Raw genomic sequence first — 14,856 nt, 5'->3', positions numbered from 1 at the left:
GAGCGGGCTTCCTTCCAGGGCTCTGTCTCATTTCTGGACTAGCCAATGCCTGTGTCTGGAGCTTCCTTATGCGTTTCCTGCCCTCTTAAGTCCTCGGTGAGGAGGGCGGACAAGCGTTCATTCCCTGGTTAATGGCAGCTGTTGAGGGCTCTCTGGGGGTGTGAGGGCGCAGGGCAGCCCCATGCAGGGCCCAAACAAGCACGTGGTGACTCCATGTAAGAAGAACTTCTTTAAAACCATCCCACAATGGAACAAGCGACCTTACGGGTTGTGACCCTTCTGTCCCTGGAGGTTTGTTAATGGAGGCTGGGCTGTCACCTGTCCAGGGGCAGAAGGGATCGGAATAGAATGGAAGGTTGGACTGGGTGGCCCCTGAGGTCCCTTCCAGCCCTCAGTCTGAGGTTCTGTGTTGGAAAGCGTATGGAGCCCACGGAGACCGTCGCACCTCCCTCCTCGCCAGCCCAGCCTACGCCGAGAGCTCGCCGAGCGTCCCACCCCTGCTGGGCCTCTCTTCTGCCCCGTGGCACATGCCGACCCCCCGCTTGGCCTCCCCACCATCCTGCAGAGCAAGCTGCCGTCCCTGATGCTGTGTGTCCCGGACAGCCTGCCGCTCACCAGGAGCAAGCTGCCGTCCACCGTGGGATCAACTTCCTATCACGCAGAGCACAAAGAAACCCGCGCCTTCGCCATATCTTACGCCTGCCCCTCAGAGTGTATTGTGCCCCCATGTGGACTTGTTCTCCCTCCCAAGGGCCAGTCCAGGCCCCCACCCCGGCCACCACCGGGACTCCCAGCCAACCTGCCGGTCCCCAGGAGTGTCCCGCCCGCCTCACAACGGCCAACAGCCAACCCCGCCGGGCGGGACGGGCAGCACGATCCCGCGGCCGCTCCCTCCGGGGCTCCTCGCGCGTGGCCCAGTGGCTCAACAACTTCTTTGCCCTTCCGCTCTCCTCTGTGGCTCCCCAACTTGATGCCTCTCTCAGGGTGGGGGTCGGGGGAGGCAGAGCACCCCAGGCTCTTGGAGCAGGAGTCTCTCCTGGGGACTCTGGCAGAGCCCCCATGGAGAATCCCCAAGTCCAGGTCCCACTGGAAGTCCCTCCAAATGCATTCCCACCACCCCACCCTCCAAATAGGCCTCCCACGAGCACGGGCCCCCCGCAGACAAGCCTCTGAGAGCCCAAGTGCCTCCCTCCTCTGCAGCCCTGACCCTGGTCACCTTCCTCTTGTAACCTTGTGGCCAACACACCCCCTCTGCTCCCCAAGCCCCTCCACCCTGCTACCCAGCCCAGCCCACGCAGCTGAAGGCCCTACACACAGTAGGCATCCAGTACATAATCAGAGAGTGAACAAGGGCATGAATGGCTCCATGGACCTCTGGGTAAAGAGACAAGTCCTCCCCAGCCATGGGGGTGTGACTGAGATTCAGGCCCTTGTTCCTCACATCCTCAGGCCTCTTTGCCCAAGACAAGGAAGCTTCTCTCACCCTTTGCACCTCCCACTGCCCCATCCCCCCACCCCAAGCCTTCCCACTGGGCCTCCGCCAGGATGTAAGCCCGACGAGGGCAGTCGCTCCCAGGCCCTGGCAGGTGCGGCTGCTCAATAAATACTTGTTGAACGATCACCCTTGCAAACCCGTCTTCCATGACCATCAGATTCCCTGCTGGGCTTAGCCCTTCCCTGCAGGTGTTTTTTGTCTCCTCCCTGCACTGACGCTTGGTTCACCTGGGGGGCTGCTATGTCCCTCTTTCCCCCACATCCTGGGAGCATCAGAGGTGGGAGGTAGGATCCAGGCCCTCTGTGCCTCCTGTTTGGGTCCCACCGTCTGGCAAGATCCCCTGTGCCTTTGAGGTTTGGGCTCTCCAGATGAACCCCACTTGCCCCAGCTCATCTCAGACATTCTCCTGCCTTCCCCCACGTAGGAAGACTGCCTCCTAGGTTTCCTCTCCCCACGCAGGTCCAGCCTTCCTGGGTGACTTCAACATCCACCACCCTGGTCTCTCCTCACCTTGAGCTTTCAGGGATCTTTGCCCCATTCCCCTGCAGCTGCCAATCCCATCCCCCATGCCCCCTCCCCCCAGACCTCGCCATCACTGAGAACTTTCCATCTCTAAACTGTCCCACGCAGACTCTGACCACAGCCTCCTGCTTGAGCTCTCAACCCGTTCCTTCCAGGACCTCTGCCCTCTCCCTCCCAGCTCCTTCTGCCTCTGCCTCCTGCCCACCAGCCAGCAAGGTCCCCCATTTCAGCCAGCCTTTCACCAGGATCTCAGTGCCCTGCCTCCCTCACCCGCCGGCCTCCTGGTAGCCTGTCCTCCAAAGACAACCCTGGAAGGATTTGGTAGCGTTCCCCTGCTCCACGCCGCCACCAGGAGGCCGACTTGTGTTGGAGAAAAGTCAAGGCGAGGAAAGCTACAAATGATTGTCTCCTGGGCTCCCTGGCTTCCTGCCTCAGCACGCCGCTCGGCTCTCCACGGCCCCTCGCTGCACCTCCACTTCCCTAGCTCTGGTCCCTCATCCCCAACCCGCTCGCTCTTGCCAGGTGGCTGCACCTTCTGCCCTCGGAGGTTGACAGGTGGCATGGGAGCAGCCCCCGTCTCGCTCTCTGATGACAGATTGACCCGACCTGGTTACATCCTTCCCCCGTTCCTTCTGTTAGGGTGGTGGGGATGGCCACCTCCCTGTAGGACCCACTCCCCCTCTTCCTGGCCCCACCCTCCTGTCTCCTTGGGAGCCTACTGCATCTCCCCATGCTCATCTGTGTCTTCAAACACTTTCTATGGGCTACAGCTAGGCACCCTGAAGAAAGTCTGTCCTATCTCGGCAACCCCCACCCCGGACCTTCACCCCCTTGGTGCTCCTTCCTCACCCCACTCCCCTGCCCTTCCCCACCATGCCAGTGAGCCCTGCCACCAGCGCCAAGGTAACCTCCACACCTCCGAGTCCAGTGGTCGCCTTCAGTCCTAACTCCCCGAAAGACTCTGCTTCCCTTGGGTTCAGGACACTTCCTCCTGCAGCTCTGGCTGCTCCTCCCTACTCCCCCTTCAGGTCTCTGTGTTCTTTTAACTGTTGTTCTCTGGCTTAGGTCTGGGCCTTCTTCTCTTTCTAGTCTGTGTACTCCCCGCCCCCCACTCCCCGTGATCTCAGCCACACCCACGTCTTCACTATGGGCTCATGCCCGCAGGACCAACAGGGCCAATGGCGTCCTGACAGCTCCACTCAGATGCCCCATAGAAGCCTCGAACTCACCTCTCCTCCTCTCCTCTCAGTAAATTGCACCATCTGCCTAGTTACAGAATCCAAGACCCCAGAGCTGCCCAGGACCCCCCCTGTGCTTTTTATTATTCCTCACAGGCAATCACTTTTTGAGTCTTTCCATGTTCTAAATTCCTCTGAAATCTGGACACTTCTTTCTATTCCATAATCTTGATAAAATTAAAACAAGACTGACCTTGGGTAGAGACAGAAACCTGGGAAGGAAAGAGCGAGAAAAGGATCGGAACGCCCTTAGTCCTGCCAGACGTCATGAGTGCCAGGTGGAGGCACTGAAACCAGCAATATTTTGGGGGTGGGGTGGGACGGGGGTGGTTCGTCTAGTGCTCGGCTGTCAGCAAGGAGCCACTGGATGATATCTGAGGTTGATCAACTCAGGAAGGAGAAGCACATTTCGGGTTAGGAAGAATTAGACGATTAGAAGCAGCTGCTCACCTTTGGCGAGCCAGTCCGGAGGCAAGAGAGCCAGAGGATCACTGCCTTTGTGTAGGGCTTCTTCAGACAAGTTTTTCAAATCAACCATTACACGAGTCCAAAACTTGTCAGGGGAAAAAAAAAATTAAAAAGAACACAAGTTAGATCCCCCTAAGTAGGTGCATCTCTCACCCACCTTCCATACCCCCTTCCAGATCCCTGGTGCTCCCAGAGTTCTTTGGAGGAAGGGAGCAGGGCCACATTTGCAGGGTGCTCCAGACTCCCCTGTCCTCCCCTCCCTGCAGCCTTTATCTAACCTGCCAGTGTGTGAGAGCTGTAGAAAACTGGTCTGCTAAGATACTGTGTTTCCAAGTGTACCAGGGTGTGTAGGCCCCCTGCTCGGGCTGCAGCTGTGTCAGTGGCTGGAATCGAGACGTGGGGGGCAGGTCGGTTCTGGCACAGACCTGGCGTGGTGGGCAGGGCTGGGGAGAGGCTGCCTGGGCAGCAGGGGTGCTCTGTAGGAGACCTCGCCCCTGCCGGGAGAGGCAGTGGGGCTGTAGTCTTGGGGTGGAGGGGCAAGACACAGGTCTGATGCTGGAGACCTGGAGTGAGGACTGTGCTTAAAAATGAGGTGGGTCAGACACATGTCTGCTGCGGGCCCTGTGTTAACGGATCCGAAGCAGAAAAAGATAGATGCTCTCATCCACTCTTCGGACGGAAGACTCACCCCAGTGCCTGATAGCAGCAGGACCAAGTGGAATCAGCAGGCGGCCTAGCCGAGGGGGCAGCCCCCGGCAGGAGTGGCAGTGGTGACCGGCAGTGGAAGGGAGGCCTGTGGGGAGCACCTGATCCAGGGGAGGGACCGTGATGCTGGTGAATGAGTGTATCAGAAAAGTAAACAGGTGCTCAGCTGCGAAGATGGGAGCCGTGTCCTCCAATGGGCAGCAGCAGCCTGCAGAGCAGTGGGCAGAGGGCAGTAGGGGCCACAGGCTGGCTAATGGGATCGTTTAGGTTAACAGATAACATGTGAAGTATCTCTGGGGCCTTCAGGCTTTGCAAGAGCTGTGGTTTTGTGTCTGCAAAATACACCAGTGTGTGTCTTGCCCCACTGATCCCAGCTGTTGCTTCAGCTCGGGTGCTAAGAAGGTTCCTCAGGAGCTGCGGACTCTCGATTAGTATTAATGTCAGACACTAGACAGGTATCTTCAGGTGAGGATGTTAAATATCAAAGAGTTTGGCTCCTGTCTGATTTGCTGATGCCCGAACGTGGAATACATCAGTCATTAGGACAGTGGTTGCCAATCCTGGCTGCACACTGGTGTCACTTGGGGGGTTTTAACCAAGGACAGATTCCTGGGTCCCACCCCCCAGAGATTCTAACTGACTTGGTCTGGGGTGCAGCCTGGATGTCAAGATTTTTTTAAGCTGCTATGCACAACCAAGGTAGAGACTCACTAAATTGGGGGAGTCAATTGCACATCTGTGTCAGAGGAATGCCGCCCCTTTCTATACGTATCAGCCTTGAGCAGAGGTGAGGTGTACATTGCTGGGCTATGATCCAGGTGTGGAGGGGAAATACTGGCTCTTCCCAGATAAACCTCCTAGACTTCTGGAAGGTGATGTCAACCCAGCTGCTTCCTCTGAGCACCTTGGAATGGCCGTTACACCTGCTGTGTTGAGTTGGGATGTGACTGATCTGCTAAGTTGACTGTGATGAAGATAAGTGAAATAGAGCTCATGAACCCGATTGCCTGTGTGTCCTAGTTGCCTGTGTAGCCCGAAAAGAATCCCAGATCCCACGTGGCTCAGTCTGAACACAGTTTTGCAGTCAAAGAAACACAGTCCATTAACCAAGTGTCCAGTATTTACTCACATCTTTCAGAGACTATTACAGGGGATCCAACTCCTAGCTCACAGCAGCACTCCTTAAACCCTCCACCACTTCACTCCAGCCCTCACCATCTGCCACTCCCTGGTCCCTCAAAGCCTCATCCCACTTTTCACTTAGAGTCCTCACACATGGGCTCTGGTCCCTTCCCCACTCCAGTTCCTTCTGCTGCCATCCCTTTCCCTTCCAAGCAAATCTCAGCTTTTTCCGATGAAAGGCCCTCTCCTAGATTCTTGGGTTCTGGTCTCTGCCACTCTCCCTCTCTATCCCCCCCTCCCCATTATCCTGATTGTGGAATAAGGTCGGGAAGTGGCAGTGTCGGGGTGTGGAACAGGGGCAGAAAATGAGCAGGGCCAGAAAGACATCCTGCCCTGGAGCCTCTATGTGCTGATTCTGTTAAGTCTGGGTCTTTAAAAAAAAGTCTTTTTTAATTGTGTCAGTACTTCCCAGCTGTACTGCTGGGATTTAAGGCAGGGAGGGGGAATTGCCTTTACACCTGGCTGGAATTCAGTGGGAGGCATTCCAGTGAGACCAGTCCCATGGGGTAGCCATACTTGATGGAAGTTCTCAAGGACAAGAGGAATCTGGGAGGAAAAGGAGTCACGGCTGGAAGATTCAACCCTCCTTCCCTCGACAACTCAGTGGAAAGGAGTGTCCTTTTATGAAGGGAGCAAGCAGGTCTTCAGTAAGTTCAGGACGAAGGATATTTCCATGACTATAAAAGAGAAAATGACCCCAGGACCATGGGAGGCTCTTAAAAAATGAGGTTCTCATGGCTATCATAGATGACCCTGGTATAAAGATGGGGGAGTTAGCTCAAGGATGCAGGTGTGCTGCTTGCCAGGGAGCTCAACCCTTGGAGGAGAATATCTGAAGAGAAGACTCTGGCCCTGCAGCCTGAAGAGACAGTACCAGAAGACAGATGGAAGCACCCTGGGCCACTGCAAGGGCTTCTGCAGTTTAGAGCAAAGAGAAGAAGGAAGAAGGGAAAGCCCAGCGTACTGTGTCGGTGGGTGGCAGAGAAGACTTGGCCAAGGGGACAGCTCTTCAGCCGAAGCCCAGGGGAGGCCATAGCAAGGGGAGTCCAGCTCTTTCCACCAGCCCAAGTGTGAGAGCACCCCAGCCTTGTGATCAGAACAGGCACTGGAAGATTGGAGATAGAAAACAACTTGATTCTCCCATGGGGGAAGAAGGCGGCGTCTCCTGTCTACAGGCTAGCAACTTTAAGGAAGACTCCTGGAGAAGGCTCCTCATAGGGAGGCAAGGGAGCCGTGACAGCGAGACAGAGACTCAGAGCAAGACAGGCCAGATGGATGTATGGTCAAATGGAGAATACAGATATGCAAGGCATATCTTTTGTCAAATTAGGGCCTCAGGTATAAAGTCCCAGAACTCACAGGCTGCTCTAAGCAACACCAGCTCTAGATGGACTCATAGTGAATGTCTGTTTCTATCAGTGACTAGGAGGAAGTTGGTGAGCCTGGGGTAGGGCTGTGAAAGGCAAATACAGATCAGCCCCTCTCAGGAAGCACATTTTAATTGTGATTAGTAAAGACTTTGCTCTTGGCTGAAGTTTTGGTAAAACAAATGTTTCACCTGGAGGGTGGAAGGGCCTAAGTATGCTAATTCTGCCCCAGACCAGGGACGTTAGCCAGAGGCCAGAGTTCAGGGAGGCCTCAGATGGCCCCACGTGAGGCTGACTCCATCAGCCACCAGGGACAGTCCCTAAGGGGGAACGATCGAGGTCTTCTCTGGACTCTGTCCCAGCAGTGCCCCCAGCTGGCCCTGTGACATTGGCCCTGCCCCTCCCAGTGTCTGGTTAGTGTCCACAGGTGGCATTCACAGGAGGTTCTGAGCAGGCCACCGAAGACTGAACGTCTGGCTTTGGCAGGTGTGCAATTTACATTATGAAAGACTCCGCCCCTCTCTTTAGTCCCAGCCCCGGGGTTTAAACTCTTCTAGCCGGAGCTCTTCCCCAGCCCCAAGGCCTTGCAACAGTGTTCTTGCCTTGGTGAGGGAGAGAACAGACCCTCAGGTGCCAGCCTGGAGGAGGCCTGGCCTCCAGCTTCCCTAAGCACCATCTCCTGGACGCCAGACCTGGGGAGTCTTCTCTCTACTGTTCTCACAGCCAGGCTCTGTGTGTACCCCTAGATGTGGCTGGCGTCCCAGAGGCCCAGCAGCCCTCCCTCTCCTTTGTGCAGGACACTGGGACCTCAGCTCGCTTGGGGGACAGGAAAAGCCAGGTACCTTGCCCCTTCCAGAGAGACACCTGAGGTTCGAGAAGAGCCTCCTTCCCCCTGTCCCAGGTTTATGATATTTGCTCTGAGTCTGCTCAGAGAGACGACGTCAGGGGCAGACACGTCGGGCCCTGCCAGCCTCGGCCCTGGCGCCTTCCCTAATCCTCCACACCCAGCCCTGCTCGCACATGCGCACACTCGCCCACAAAGTATCACACTTTCACACACACTTGTGTCAACAGAGGTCCACAGCCCCACACCCCTCGTGCATACCCCTTTCACACACACTTGTGTCAACACAGGTCCACAATCCCACACCCCTTGTGCACACCCAGATGCACACACACACGATATTTGCATTCATTCCCACACATTTTTCACGCACACTCACACTTGCTCACGTGATCTCATCCTACTCACGCACTAACGCACGTCCTGGTTCACAAGCACAGCCCTCACACGTGCACGTTCACATCCATTCATGCGCTCACCTGGAGACCCATCTTCCCTTTCCCAGTAACATGCCCTCCCTCAAGTGCACACAGATGCCCCCATCATACCCATGTGCTTGAGCCCCCCCTGCCACACTCATGCACGCACAAGCATGCACGCCTGCTCACGGGCGCAGGCTCACATCACCACTGCGCTCCCTCCCGCCCCCCGCAGACCCCTGACCTGTTGGCTTTTCTGTGTTGCAGTCCTCCCGAGAGCTGGCCGACAGCAGCAGCGAGTCCAGTGACCTCCAGCTGGAGGGCCCCATGTCCCTCGGGGTCCTGGACAACAGCCTTGAGGACTCCCGGGCAGAAGACAGGCCCCTGGTTTTCTTTGACCTCAAGATTGACCATGAAAGTGGGTTCTCCAATGACCACCCCCCACCCCTTTCTAGCTTAGTCCATGAGTCCCCAGGATAAGTGCAGACAGAGCCATCTGCGAGTCCGGGAGAGCCCTGAGCTCTGGCCGATGGCTGCAGCCAGAGAGTGGGCAGAGCACTGGGCCTCCCAGGTATTTGAACTTGGTTCTTTGAATAAGGACATCTGCTTTGACCAGTGCCTAAAGGCTTAAGGCAAGAGCCTCCAGGGGTTCCCACCCACCCCACCCCCATCTTAGGGAGCCTTGGGAACATGCTTCTAAACAGAAGCACGATGTGAAAGTCGCTGCTGTGAGACCAGCAGTCCAAGCACAGCCTTAGGCCATGACTGCACATTTCTGAATACAGGGCCCATTCGTTCCCCGGTAGCTGCACGGGGAGGCCAGCAGAGCCAAGGTCCCAGGGAAATATGACCCCTTCTCCCTCAACTCCACAGTGTTTGCCCTGGCCCTGCAGAAGGCCAGGCCCTGTCCTGCGGCCTGGACTCAATGTGGTGCTCAGCCCAGGCAGACGGAAGCAGCAGGTGTTTCTACAGGACAGAGAAGCAGTTTGCAGACCTCACTGGAAGATTCTGGGCCATGCTTTGCATGGAGTGGACTGGGCAGGTGTGCTGTCTGACCCAGTGCTCTGACAGCTGAGGGCCTTAGCTATGTGACTGATGGGATTGGAGGCCAGGGGAAAGGGAGTGGAGGGCTAGGCAGAGGCAGCGAGGGGTCTCGAGTGCAGGTGGGTGGAGGCTGGCAGAAGACAGACAGGAGGGGCCTGGAGTGAAAGCGTTTGGTGAGCTCGGGAAGGTGGCGGGGCAGGAGGGAGCTGGACTCCCAGCAGGGGAGCAAGGGGGCGTGGAGGGCAGCCCCGCTTCCCCTTGGGAGCCAGGGTCAGAGCTGCACGTGAGGCTGATGTTTGTTTCCTGCCAGCAGGCCCCAAGGTGGGGTCTCTGGATGGGGGGATCGGCAGCCCTAGAGGACCCCCTGCTCCCGGTGGTACCTCGCGGTGCCCTTGGGGCCTCACGCTGCCCTTCTCTCCTGCCCAGCCCAGAAGATTAGCCAGCTGGCAGCCGTGAACCAGGAAAGCCAGTTCCGCGTGATCATCCAGCCCGAGGCCTTCAACATCTACTCCAAGGCCGTCTCCCTGGAGGTGGGGCTGCAGCACTTCCTGTGCTTCCTGGGCAGCATGCGTCGGCCCATCCTGGCCTGCTACAAGCTGTGGGGGCCCAGCCTCCCCAACTTCTTCCAGGCCCTGGAGAACATGAACAAGCTGGGGGAGTTCCAGAACGCCATCTCAGGCTTCCTGGCCGCCCTGCCCCTCATCCGGGAGTGCGTGCCCGGGGCCAGCAGCTTCAAACTCAAGAGTCTGGCCAAGACCTACCTGGCGAGAAACGTGAGTGGACGCAGCGCCCTGGCAGCCGTCCTGACCATGCGTGACCTGTGCCGCCTCCTCGAGGTGTCCCCGGGCCCCCAGCTGGCCCCGCACGTCCACTCCTTCAGCAGCCTGCAGTGCTTTGCGTCCCTGCAGCCCCTGGTGCGGGCGGCTGTCCTGCCCCGCGCTGAGGCCCGCCTGCTGGCCCTCCACCTGGTCAGCTTCAAGGAGCTGCTGACCGCACACCGCCATGACCCGCAGGGGGGCCTGAAGAAGTACAACCGCTTCCTGAGCCTACAGACCCCCTCGTTGCCCACAAGCCAGCCTGCACTCAACCTGCAGGCTCTGGGCACCTACTTCGAAGGCCTGCTGGAAGGGCCAGCCTCCGCAGGGGCAGGAGGCATTGCAACCCCCTCTGGCTGGCCATAGCTTGGCAGAAAGGGCTTCCCAGCAGAGCTGAGAGGAAGGGATGACTGGCTCAGACCCTTCTGGGGACAGAGAAGGATGGGGTCCCTGAGCCCTGCCCATCACAGCAATCCCAGGTCCTGGTCCCCAGTTCTCCTTTGTCATTTGGTCCAGAATCAGTTTCCTTCTCTGGGACCAAATTCCTCTCCTCTAAAAATCCCACAGAGAAGGTTCCAAGGCCAAGCAGCCACCTGCCAAGCAGCCACCGCACAGATCCCTGTGCGGCCCTGGGAGCGCAGGAAAGTTAGCTCACCAGACCCCTGGCCCTTCTCCTCCAGGTGCCAGAACCAGGGAGGTCCCTGGTGAAGAAGGCCTGGCCGCTGGGCTCTCGAAGTGGCCCCCGTATTGCCCCAGCCACCCGATTCCCACTCCCAAGGGTGTCCTTGCTGCTCCTCCCTGACCCCTGGCCGTGGCCCCGGGGGGGACCTTCTGAGAGCACCCACAGACACTGCCTGCAACACCAGTGGTCCCACGGGTACATAAGTGCCTTTCAAACCAAACCACCCCTTAGGGATTTGGGTTCTCCTAGCTTTTGCCTGCCCGGAGGCCAGCTCTGTTCACCTCCCCTCTGGAGTATTTTCACCCACAAAGGGCCTCCTCTCAGCAGAGACAGGGGCTGCTGCACCATGCCTGTCCGTGCTTCCAGACTGCAACCCTTCCAAGCCTGCTTCCCTCCTCCTGCCTACACAGATGCCTCCCCTTAGTCGAGGCTTTGCCCTTCACGTTCTCTGCACTGTCCCCGGCCCCCAGCCCTCCTGAGGTGCGTCCTCCAACCCAGCGCCGCTTTCAGTGGACTCCAGGGACCCACAGCATTGGAATCTCCCAGCAAGCTGCTTTAGTGCATTCTCCAGACAATTCTGTTGCCTGCCAAGTTTCAGAAGCATTGCTCTGATAGACTCTCCTCCAGGGAGAAGCAGAGAAGGTCCCGGCCCTGGCCCTGACTGTGTGCATTGAGTGGAACCCAGGGGAGGGCCTGAGCCCCCACATCCCCACCTGTGAAATGGGCTGGTTAGCCAGCACGGTCCTAGAGCTCGCATCCAGCTCTGCCATTCTGGGGTTTTAGGAATGGACAGCAGGCCTCTGAGGCAGTGGTCAAGGAGGTTTTCATTCTTGAACCTTTGGTCCCAGCCCTAAGCTAAGGTCCCCAACCTTGTGGTCACGCTAGAGGTCAGCAGCAGAACACAGGCAGGTCAGGCCAGTCTCGTGTGACTAGCAGAACCACGGTCCCTTCCCCTCTGCCCCTCTCCCATCCCTCTTCCTTGGCCCCCTGATACTGGGGTGCCTCCATGGCTTCAGCTTTCACGTGGGTGAAGGCTTTGCACGCACACCCCTGCCCCCATCCAGCGGGGGGCCCCTGAAGACCCACTGAGGGATCACGCAGGAACGTGCGGTCACGTTGAGAGTGCTGTGGCCCTAACAGTGAACTCGGATGCATTTCAAATAAGATTCCGATTTAAAGTAGGCGCTGGCTCTGAAGCTCAGTAAAACAGGCTGGTGGGTGAGGGGAGGAGGGGGCTGGAGCCTCAGTCTGGCTGTGATGACCATCTTGGCAACAGCAAGGCAGCGCTTGGACCACTCCTCACAGCATCTTCCCCTCAGCCCCACCTCGGGACTGAGCCTGCCAAGCCCAGCCTCACAATGCTTTCTACCTTCAGATGGAGCTGATCACAGGTTTTACAGCAAAGGGCTGTTCTGCCCTCTCTCCACTGTCACAGCCTCTAATAAAGATGTGAATCGTCAAAGCCTGATGCCCTAATCACAAACTCTGCTCAGCCCACCCCAGGAGCCACTGGGCAGCCTCTTGCCTGGCAAAGGGGGCACTTGCTGGCATATCTGTTCTTTGTGGGATGTCTTTCAGGACTTAGCAGAGCTGAGAGGCCCTTGTTGCTCAGGTATGGGCCTCAAGGATAAGAAACCCCATTCCAAGTGGGCAGACCAGGGTGGGCCTGTCTGGGATCATGTCCAAAGCGGGGAGCCACCTGGAGGGAAAGAAGCACCCACTTCAAGAATTACCCCCTAGAGGGAGTCAGAGACCAGGGTCTGTAGGAACTTTACCTCTGCTGGAAAATCCTGTACGCTGGTTGTCACAGATGGAGTTCTCATTAGTGCCTGCAGGGATTCCCCTGGCACAGGCAGTGTAGGAATTAGCAACCCCCCTGGCCTGGGTGACGAGCCAGGTAATGTGATTTGAGCAGTGCCACTGCCCTTAGCCCCACCTACCTGTCCCAGGTGCCCAAATTCCAGTCCTGGAGTTTTAGTGTCTAATTGCAAATCCAAATATGTCTCGTGCTTCATCTTTGAATCCTATCTCAGGTTTATCCATGTCAACTAACCACAAGTTTGCTGGGCTAGAAGTCAGGGCGCTGAGTTTCAATCCTCACTTAGTTGCCTCTGACTCTAGTCTGGTACATCAAACTCGTCGATGCTTAGGCTCTGACTCTGTAAAATGGTATAATATGGGTTGTTTTTACCTCATAGGATCTCGTGTGAACCAATGAGAAAATGTTTCTGAAAGTAGCCTTTTAATGTATGAAGAACCACACAAATGTAAGATCTTATTTTACTGACAACAAAGATGACAGTGTTATTGCTTTATAAGTTACAGAAAAATAAACAGATATTGGATCTTAGCAAACAGAGGACTTCGGCTTGTCTTCAGGGGAATAAAGAACAAGATCTGGCATGGAGCAGACAACTTAGTGGGGCTGGAGGGTCCTGGGTCCCAGGGAGCCAGGAAGGAGAGCAGGGGAGTCTGCCTTGGAGTGGTTGAGCAGTAGGTGGCTTTGTGTCCCAAAAATACCCAGATGGGAGGTTTCAGCCACACAGCCCTGGAGCAGACAACAACTTTCCTGTGGCAGCCCAGCTCAGCCCTTCCCAGCCCTCCCCTACTCTCAGGCCCCTTTTTGAGGCCCAAGAGCTCAGGGACACCCCCAGGAAGGTCGCTTGAAAATCTGCTTTAACCTCAACCGTGCTCTTCCTTTCAACTGCACAAAACTCAGCTGCTGCTCCAGTGCTTGGCCCTGCTGTTCCCCCACCCTGCACCCTCCCCTCATCCAGCCCTGGCCGGCCCCACCTCCACCCTTATTCCTACCCTAGACTCACTCTGACCCCTAGTCCCTATCTTGACAATTCTCCATAATTCAGAGTTGACCCTTCACCCTACACCTCCCGCAGGCCCCGCCCCCCCTCGCTCCCCCCCTCCACCTCCTCTGACCTTAGGCTTGTCTCCACCTCACACCCCAGCTGCCCTATACCTAGAGGAAGAGGTCCTTTCTCACCTCTCTTCAGTCCTCACAATTAAGGGAACTACACAGCTAGTGACATGAAATGTCAAGTCAGAGAGAGTCCTACCTTGTGGATCCTGCCCAGACGGAAGGGGAGCTGAGCCAGAGCAGCTCCCAGACTCACCAGCAGAGGGCGCTGCCGCCCCACAGGGTCTGGTGTCGAGGCTGCTGCTCCCCGCGGATGGCGAGGGGTGTGGTGTCAGATAAAGGCTCTGGGTAGCAGCAGTCTTTTTCAAAGTGCCACGCATACTTCCGGTGGTGTGGGAGATATCTTTAGGTAGATGGTGCATGGAGAAACATTTTTAACGTGTATTTGTATTTATTTTATTTACATTTATAATATAAATATATTTGTATTTATTTTAACATCTATTAGATGTATTTATTATTTGTATTTATTTTAACATCTATTAGAAAAAATAGAGCCAGCCCATCAACACCGTGATTTCTGGAACACGGTTGCTCAGAATGGTGCTAAAATGGGATTCTCTACAGGTCTAATTTAAAGACAAATATGAAGTAACTACAAGCTCCGAAGGAACACAGGTATAGCAAAACTTGTGACTGTGGAAGTGGGGGACTTAATTTTGGGAAATACTGGGCTACCAGGGGCATTCGAGTGAGGATTAGAGCTAAGGTTAGGGCCCACGTTAGAACTGGAATAAGAGGGGGTGGGGTTAGGAGTTGGGGTGAAGCCTAAGGTTAAGATTTGGGGTTATATCAAATTTAGGGTCATATTTGGTCATTAAGGTTAGGAACTGAGTTAGGAATTTAATTAGGAATGGAGTTAGATAGGGAGTTCCCTGGTGGCCTAATGGTTAGGATTCAGTGCCATCACTGCTGTGGCCTGGGTTCAATCCCTGGTCGGGGAACTAACAGATCCTGCAAGCTTCGTGGCATGACCAAAATATATTTAAAAAAAAAAAAAAAAAGGAATGGAGTTAGAGTCACTCTTCAAGATACAGGTGTCACTTTAGCAACAGAAAAGTCCATGAAACTGTTGGCAGGAGCTTCTGAGGAGGACCCCCTAATACAGAGCCTCAAGCGTAGTCAGACCCTCCCCATCCTCTT

General features: G+C 56.1%; 1 protein-coding gene across 7 annotated transcripts in view; it reads left to right on the top strand.

Moving 5' to 3' along the window:
* The window catches only part of PML (PML nuclear body scaffold), a 45,039-nt gene extending 31,498 nt beyond the window's left edge, over positions 1 to 13,541 (top strand). For 2 of the 7 annotated variants that reach the window (XM_060005630.1, XM_060005627.1), the window contains one exon: positions 566 to 1,706. In XM_060005630.1, coding sequence (XP_059861613.1) covers positions 566 to 1,603 — 1,038 coding nt within the window. In that variant the 3' untranslated portion in view covers positions 1,604 to 1,706. Of the gene's footprint in view, positions 1 to 291; positions 1,707 to 8,507; positions 8,659 to 9,710 lie in introns of those variants that run through there. The other 5 variants (XM_060005631.1, XM_060005629.1, XM_060005628.1 and 2 more) reach the window with 4 other exon arrangements.
* The last annotated feature ends 1,315 nt before the right edge of the window (positions 13,542 to 14,856 follow it).

The sequence above is a fragment of the Delphinus delphis genome, chromosome 2, assembly GCF_949987515.2.
Source record: "Delphinus delphis chromosome 2, mDelDel1.2, whole genome shotgun sequence".
Classification (NCBI taxonomy): domain Eukaryota; kingdom Metazoa; phylum Chordata; class Mammalia; order Artiodactyla; family Delphinidae; genus Delphinus; species Delphinus delphis.
The sequence above is the reverse complement of the archived record's forward strand: the minus strand, read 5'-3'. Positions and strand labels throughout refer to the sequence as shown.